General features: G+C 48.9%; 1 protein-coding gene across 1 annotated transcript in view; it reads left to right on the forward strand.

Annotated features, from left to right (window-relative positions):
• The window catches only part of LOC132896571 (tubulin alpha-1A chain-like), a 56,055-nt gene extending 48,082 nt beyond the window's left edge, over positions 1-7,973 (forward strand). The window contains exons 2-4 of the mRNA XM_060937507.1: positions 6,434-6,656; positions 6,765-6,913; positions 6,993-7,973. Coding sequence (XP_060793490.1) covers positions 6,536-6,656; positions 6,765-6,913; positions 6,993-7,973 — 1,251 coding nt within the window. The 5' untranslated portion in view covers positions 6,434-6,535. The remainder of the gene's footprint in view (positions 1-6,433; positions 6,657-6,764; positions 6,914-6,992) is intronic.
• Positions 7,974-8,724: the final 751 nt, after the last annotated feature.

Below are 8,724 nucleotides of genomic sequence, written 5' to 3' on the forward strand. Positions count from 1 at the left end.
TATACAATTCTGTGCACACTCATACACACACTCATAGTCATATGCATATTTATGCATACACACATACACTCTCTCACAAGTATGCACTCACATGCACACACAACATCTATGAGCACACTCTCTTTCACACACCCACTTTCTCTCTCTCTCTCCCTCTGACAAACAGACACACACACACACACACACACAATAATAGTGACCTGCCATCATTGTGCATTTTGTTGCAGACATATGAAAACTCCCCCTCCTAGAACTGCCACCTTATTGTGGTGGAGGGGTTTGTGTGCTTGAATGATCCTAGGAGCTATATTGTCGGGGGCATTACGCCCCTGTTAGGGTCTCCCAAGGCAGACAGGTCCTAGGTGACAGGCCAGACCAAGAGCAGTTCACCAAAACCCTTATGGAGAATAATCAATCAAGGACCGTCACGTCGCCTGGTATGGCGCAGCCGGGGCCCCACCCTGGAGCCAGGCCCAGGGTTGGGGCTCGTATGCAAGCATTGGTGGCTGGGCCTTTGCCCACGGGGCCCGGCCGGGCTCAGCCCGAAGCAGTGACGTGGGCCTGACCTCCTGTGGGTTCACCACCCACAGAGGTAGCCGTAGGGGGCTGGTGCAGTGTGGATTGGGCGGCAGTAGAAGGCAGGGGCCTTGACGACCTGATCCCTGAATACAGCAGCTAGCTGTTGGGACATGGAATGTCACTTCGCTGGGGGGGAAAAGAGCCTGAGCTTGTGTGGGAGGTTGAGAGGTACCGGCTAGAGATAGTCGGGCTCACCTCCACGCATAGCTTGGGCTCTGGAACCCAGCTCCTCGAGAGGGGCTGGACTCTCCACTTTTCTGGAGTCGCCCATGGTGAGCGGCGGCAGGCTGGTGTGGGCAGCTCAGCCGCCATGTGTTGGAGTTTACCCCAGTGAACGAGAGGGTCACCTCTCTGCACCTTCGGATTGGGGAGAGGGCTCTTGCTGTTGTTTGTGCCTATGGGCCGAATAGCAGCATAGAGTATCCGGCCTTCTTGGAGTCCCTGGGAGAGGTACTGAGAGGTGCTCAGACTGGGGACTCCATTGTTCTACTGGGGGACTTCAATGCTCATGTAGGCGATGACAGTGACACCTGGAGGGGCGTGGTTGGGAGGAACAGCCTCCCTGATCTGAACCCGAGTGGTGTTTTGTTATTGGACTTCTGTGCTAATCATGGTTTGTCCATAACGAACACCATGTTCGAGCATAGGGGTGTTCATAAGTGCATGTGGCACCAGGACACCTTAGGTCGGATCTGCTGGCGGAGGAGGAAGCCGGACAGACCTCGTAGGCCCAAACGTATGGTGAGGGTCTACTGGGAACGTCTGGCCAAGCACTCTGTTGGGGAGGTCTTTAACTCCCACCTCCGGGAGAGCTTCTCCCAGCTTCCAAGGGAGGCGGGGGACATTGAGTCTGGGTGGACCATGTTCTCTACCTCCATTGTAGATGCAGCTGTTTGGAGCTGTGGCTGCAAGGTCTCTGGTGCCTGTCGTGGCAGCAATCCCTGAACCCGGTGGTGGACACCGGAAGTAAGGGATGCCGAAGCTGAAGAAGGAGTCCTATCGGGCCATGTTGACCTCCGGGACTCCTGAGGCAGCTGACAGGTATCGGCAGGCCAGGCATGCCACAGCTCGGGCAGTTGTGGAGGCAAAAACTCGGAACCGGGAGGAGTTCGGGGAGGCCATGGAGAAGGACTATCGGTCGGCTTCGAAGAAATTCTGGCAAACTGTCCGGCACCTCAGGAGGGGGAAGCAGTACTCTGCCAACACTGTTTACAGTGCGGGTGGGGAGCTGTTGACCTCGACTGGGGACATTGTCGGGCGGTGGAAGGAATACTTTGATGATCTCCTCAATCCCACCATCATGTCTTCCATTGAGGAGGCGGAGGCTGAGGACTCAGAGGTGGACTCGTTCATTACCCAAGCCGAAGTCACTGAGGTGGTTTGCAAGCTCCTCGGTGGCAAGGCACCGGGGGTGGATGAGATCCGCCCTGAGTATCTCAAGTCTCTGGATGTGGTGGGGCTGTCTTGGCTGACACGCCTCTGCAACATCGCGTGGCGGTCGGGGACAGTGCCTCTGGAGTGGCAGACTGGGGTGGTGGTCCCTCTTTTTAAGAAAGAGGACCGGAGAGTGTGCCCCAATTATAGGGGAATCACACTTCTCAGCCTCCCAGGGAAGGTTTACTCCAGGGTACTAGAGAGGAGAATTTGGCCGATAGTCAAACCTCAGATCCAGGAGGAACAATGCGGTTTTCATCCTGGTCTCGGAACACTGGACCAGCTCTATACCCTTCATAGGGTGCTCGAGGGTTCATGGGAGTTTGCCCAACCAGTCCACATGTGCTTTGTGGATCTGGAGAAGGCATTCGACCGTGTCCCTCATGGTATTCTGTGGGGGGTGCTTCGGGAGTATGGGGTTCGGGGCTCTTTGCTAAGGGCTGTCCGGTCCCTGTACGAACGGAGCAGGAGTCTGGTTCGCATTGCCGGCAGTAAGTCAGACATGTTCCCAGTGCATGTTGGACTCTGGCAGGGCTGCCCTTTGTCACTGGTTCTGTTCATAATTTTTATGGACAGAATTTCTAGGCGCAGCCAGGGGCCGGAAAGAATCCTGTTTGGGAACCACAGGATTTCATCTCTGCTTTTTGCGGATGATGTTGTCCTGTTGGCTTCTTCAAACCAGGACCTTCAGCATGCACTGGGGTGGTTTGCAGCTGAGTGTGAAGTGGCTGGGATGAGAATCAGCACCTCCAAGTCCGAGGCCATGGTTCTCGACCGGAAAAGGGTGGCTTGCCCTCTCCAGGTTGGTGGAGAAGTCCTGCCTCAAGTGGAGGAGTTTAAGTATCTCAGGATCTTGTTCACAAGTGAGGGAAGGCTAGAGAGTGAGGTCGACAGGCGGATCAGTGCAGCCTCCGCAGTGATGCGGTCACTTTACCAGTCCGTTGTGGTGAAGAAGGAGCTGAGCCAAAAGGCGAAACTCTCGATTTACTGGTCGATCTACGTTCAGACTCTAACCTATGGTCATGAGCTTTGGGTAATGACTGAAAGAACAAGATCGTGGATACAAGCAGCCGAAATGAGTTTCCTTCGCAGGGTGGCTGGGCACTCCCTTAGAGATAGGGTGAGAAGCACAGTCACTCAGGAGGAGCTCGGAGTAGAGCCGCTGCTCCTCCACATCGAGAGGAATCAGCTGAGGTGGCTCGGGCATCTCTTTCGGATGCCTCCTGGACGCCTCCCTGGGGAGGTGTTCCAGGCATATCCCCCCGGGAGGAGGCCCTGGGGAAGACCCAGGACATGCTGGAGGGACTATGTCTCTCGGCTGGCCTGGGAACGCCTCGGTGTTCTTCCTGAGGAGCTGGCTGAGGTGTCTGGGGAAAGGGAAGCTTGGGCTTCCATGCTCAGACTGCTGCCTCCGCGACCTGGCCCCGGATAAGCAGATGAAGACGAGAATGAGAACATATGAAAACTCTGCATGTACACACACACACACACACAGTAAATGTACATTTTCACACCTTTGAACATTTGATGAATATATGACATGTGACTGTTTTGTTGGGTGGCGGAATGTCCTGGGTTGCGGAACCATGTGCGAGGGCCCATCAAGGCTTTAATTTAATTTAATTTAATTTACAATTTGTACTTTGTCCCAACTTTTTTGGAATCGGGGTTGTACATGAGAACAGACTTGGCAATAAACTTAGTTCTGATTCTGAAAGCTAACAGTGACTTTGGACTTCACGTTGCAACTTATGACAGCTCTGATTGGTTGGTTGAGTTCTGACCCAATGTCATAAATGGTACGCTCCGCCCCTTAGTGTTCAGTTCAGAGTGGCTTGTACACTGAGCGAGAATATTGCAAACTTTCAGCGGTTTTAACTCTCTATTTCATCCTACTTATTCAGAAAAATGGTGAGTACTGTCATTTTTCAGTTGTCTGTGAAGAAACTCGTTATGTTTATTTTGTTATCTGTCCATATTGTATATTTTTAACATGTATTTAATAGACCAGTTTCACTTTCCTTGACAACCATATCAAGGGTGAACTCGGAGGTTAAATGGTTGTGGTTTAATAGCTTTAACATCAGAAATGGCAAGCAAAGACCGAGAACTTGCAGCTGGGGTCAGCAGTTATGATGCTGGACAAACAACTACCAAGAGCCTTTTGGGTGGTGGGTAAGGTTTTTCACCTCATTTCTGGATCAGATGGAACCGTACACACTGCTGAGATCCAGGTGAAGGAAAAAATATACGTCAGGCCAGTGGGACAGCTTGTCTGCCTCCCCAGCATCTCTGACATGGATGAAAATGAGGACAGTTAATATGTTGGACTAATAATATGCATTTTCTGATTGGCAAATTTGTGGGGCAAATTTGGGGGCGGCTGTTGAAAATGCCCTAACAAAGAAATCAGGGGGATAATTTGGAAGAGAATTCAGTGAAGGATGGCCACAAGAAGTGGAAGCAGAAGCGGAATCAGAAGCAGAAGCAGAAGCAGGGAGAGAAGATATAATTGAGCGCTGCATAGTACATATAAAAAATTTTTTTGGAAACCACCAACAGAAGAAGGTTCAGAACTGGAAAGGAGATTAAAGATTGAAAACAAACTTCTACTGTCTCCTTCATCCTTGACAGGATGCCCGTGGTGGCTGTAATTCTACATTAAAGAACTTCGGGAGTACAAACCTTTGAAATAGCCTTAAAGCATTTAACTTGGAAATATGGTCAATTTCTGTGCAGTTTATGGGTGATCAACTCAATCTAATAATAGGGATAAACAAACTTTTTACTGCTTACCTTCAGTTCCTGCTGAAAGATATTAAAGAAAAATGGCAAGAAATGTGCTTACGTCACATACATAGAGAAACCCTCTTGAGTGATCCATCCATCATCTGTAGCCACTTGTCCCTGTACAGGGTCACAGGCAAGCTGGAGCCTATCCCAGGTGACTATGGGCAAGAGGCAGGGTACACCCTGGATGAGTCGCCAGGTCATCACAGGGCTGACACATAGAGACAAACAACCATTCACACTCACAATTTAGAGCCACCAATTAACCTAACCTGCATGTCCTTGGACTGTAGGAGAAACCAGAGCACCCAGAGGAAACATGCAAACTCCACACAGAAAGGCCTTCATCAGCCGCTGGGCTTGAACCCAGGATCTTCTTGCTGTGAGGTGACAGTGCTAACCACTATACCACCGTGCTGCCCCTCTTGAGTGATCTCATCTCATCTCATTATCTCTAGTTGCTTTATCCTGTTCTACAGGGTCGCAGGCAAGCTGGAGCCTATCCCAGCTGACTACGGGTGAAAGGCGGGGTACACCCTGGACAAGTCGCCAGGTCATCACAGAGCTGACACATAGACACAGACAACCATTCATACTCACATTCACACCTACGGTCAATTTAGAGTCACCAGTTAACCTAACCTGCATGTCTTTGGACTGTGGGGGAAACCAGAGCACCCAGAGGAAACATGCAAACTCCACGCAGAAAGGCCCTCATCAGCCGCTGGGCTTGAACCCAGGATCTTTTTGCTGTGAGGTGACAGTGCTAACCACTACACCACCGTGCTGCCCCCTCTTGAGTGATGTTTACTCAAAAAATGTTAACCTTACATGAGTCTGCAGTGACCATTTTATATCAGGTAAATTAATAATTAGTGTTTTTACATAGTATTCACATATTATGGAAATTCATGAACAAGAAGTCAATTTTGGGGGGTAAAAATGGTCTAAACAGAGTTTGTGTTTCTCAATATGGCTGCCAACGAAACTTAAAAAAATATATAAATACTTATCTCGTTTCTGGCATGGATATACATTTCCCATTTCTGATGCATTTGACAGCTGATGTCCTGAGGAGATATAAAACTGCTTTTACTTTGAAGCTGGCTGTATTGAGTGAACTCATTAGTGTGAAATATTGTGGAAGGACAGCTGTGCCTGTCTTTTTTGGTCTATTTGACAATGTATTTATCTTGGTTATCCTTTTAAAATGTATAAATTTACATTAAAGGCTCCTTTTTAGCATCATTACTTTTAGCATTTTATATGTGTGTGTGTGTGTGTGTGTGTGTGTGTGAGTGAGAGAGAGAGAGAGAGAGAGAGAGAGAGAGAGCTCTTTCTCTTGGTGTTGCTTGACAGCCCTTGGTTGATTGGGTGAGGCTCGTGCATGCCTCTTTCTGTTTCCTCATGCCCATGAATAGAGAGCTTTACTGACTGCAGGCTTTGTTATGCAGCCCTGCAGTTGTCTAGTTGCTTACCTAAGCACTTATTCTCAGCCATGACCATGCCTTTAGGCCCAACACTGCAAATGTTTAACTTGGGAACAAAACAATTCTTATATGCCTTCATGATGTAACAAATGTATGACTGCACTGCTTTACTAAGCATACGTTATGTTTTCCTCCCACAGCGTGAGTGCGTATCGATCCATGTAGGTCAGGCAGGTGTTCAGATTGGAAATGCCTGCTGGGAGCTCTACTGTCTTGAGCATGGCATCCAGCCAGATGGCCAAATGCCCAGCGACAAAACCATTGGAGGTGGAGATGATTCTTTCAACACTTTCTTCAGTGAGACTGGAGCTGGAAAGCATGTGCCCAGAGCTGTGTTTGTAGATCTGGAGCCCACGGTCATAGGTCAGATTAAGCTCTTCTGGTGCTGAGAATCCCCCCCCTTTTTTAAATTCATTAATGTTTAGCTGATTTGACTGTTCAGTTTCCTCATGTTTTGGGCTTTTCCTTTAGATGAAGTCCGCACTGGAACATACCGCCAGCTGTTCCACCCTGAGCAGCTCATCACAGGGAAGGAGGATGCTGCCAACAACTACGCTCGTGGTCACTACACTATTGGCAAGGAAATTATTGATCTGGTGTTGGATAGGATTCGCAAACTGGTGAGTATCAGCAAACTGTCTAATGTTAACTTAAATGTATTTGTATTATATTTGTAATTCGTTATGATTGTCTTTATAGGCTGACCAGTGTACAGGTCTCCAGGGTTTCCTGGTCTTCCACAGCTTTGGTGGTGGAACTGGTTCTGGTTTCACCTCCCTGTTGATGGAACGTTTGTCTGTTGACTATGGTAAGAAGTCCAAGCTGGAGTTCTCCATCTACCCAGCTCCCCAGGTGGCTACTGCTGTGGTAGAGCCCTACAATGCCATTCTGACCACCCACACCACCCTAGAGCACTCTGACTGTGCCTTCATGGTAGACAATGAGGCCATCTATGACATTTGCCGTAGGAACCTTGATATTGAGCGTCCTACTTACACAAACCTGAATAGGTTGATTGGTCAAATTGTGTCCTCCATAACTGCCTCTCTCCGTTTTGATGGTGCCCTCAATGTCGATCTTACTGAATTCCAGACCAACTTGGTGCCCTATCCCCGTATTCATTTCCCACTCGTCACCTATGCTCCAGTGATCTCTGCAGAGAAAGCTTACCATGAGCAGCTCTCTGTGGCTGAAATCACAAATGCCTGCTTTGAGCCGGCCAATCAGATGGTGAAATGTGACCCACGTCACGGCAAGTACATGGCCTGCTGCATGCTGTACCGTGGTGACGTGGTGCCTAAAGATGTGAATGCTGCTATTGCCACCATCAAGACCAAGCGCACCATCCAGTTTGTGGACTGGTGTCCCACTGGGTTCAAGGTGGGCATCAACTATCAGCCCCCCACTGTGGTTCCAGGTGGAGACCTGGCCAAGGTGCAGAGGGCTGTGTGTATGCTGAGCAACACCACAGCTATTGCTGAGGCCTGGGCTCGTCTCGATCACAAATTTGATCTGATGTACGCCAAGCGTGCCTTTGTGCACTGGTATGTTGGTGAGGGTATGGAGGAGGGTGAGTTCTCTGAGGCCAGAGAGGACATGGCTGCTCTGGAGAAGGATTATGAGGAAGTTGGTGCTGATTCCATTGAAGGCGAGGGAGAGGAAGAGGGAGAGGAGTACTAGTGTGGGGACAAAAAGTGGAAATTAAAACTGGCAGCCAGGAATATGGCTTCATGCCAGGAAAGAATACTACAGATGCAATATTTGCTTTGAGAATTTTGATGGGAAAAATACAGAGAAGGCCAGAAGGAGCTGCATTGTGTGTTTGTGGATTTAGAGAAGGTATATGACAGAGTGCTGAGAGAGCAGTTGTGGTACTGCATGAGGAAATCAGGAGTGGAGGTGAAGTATGTGAGATTGGTGCAGGATATGTTTGAAGACACATATGATGGAAGTGAGATGTGCAATGGGAACAAAGTAGGCATTTAAGGTGGATGTTGGATTGCACTAGGGCTTGACCATAAGCCCTTTCTTTTTTGCAATTGTAATGGGCAGGTTGACAGATGACATCAGGCAAGAGGCCCCATGGACAATGATGTCTGCAGGTGATATTGTGATCTGTCCTGAGAACAGGGAGCAAGTGGAAGAAAACTTGGAGACCTGGAGGTATGCACTAAAGAGAAGGGGAATAAGTCAGTAGGAGCAAGATAGAGTACATGTGTGTGAGTGAGGGTGAGGACATTGGAATGGTACAACTGCAAGGAATATAGGTGATCAAACAGGAGTTCATATATCTGGGGTGAACTGTACAAAGTAATGGTGAGTGCAGAAGAGAAGTGAAGAGTGCAAGCAAGTTGGAATGGATAGAGGATAGTGTCAGAAGTGATTTGGGACAGAAGGTTGCTAGCAAGAGTGAAAGGGAAAGTGTACAAGA

Source organism: Neoarius graeffei, chromosome 13 (assembly GCF_027579695.1).
Source record: "Neoarius graeffei isolate fNeoGra1 chromosome 13, fNeoGra1.pri, whole genome shotgun sequence".
In the NCBI taxonomy this organism is placed as follows: Eukaryota; Metazoa; Chordata; class Actinopteri; order Siluriformes; family Ariidae; genus Neoarius; species Neoarius graeffei.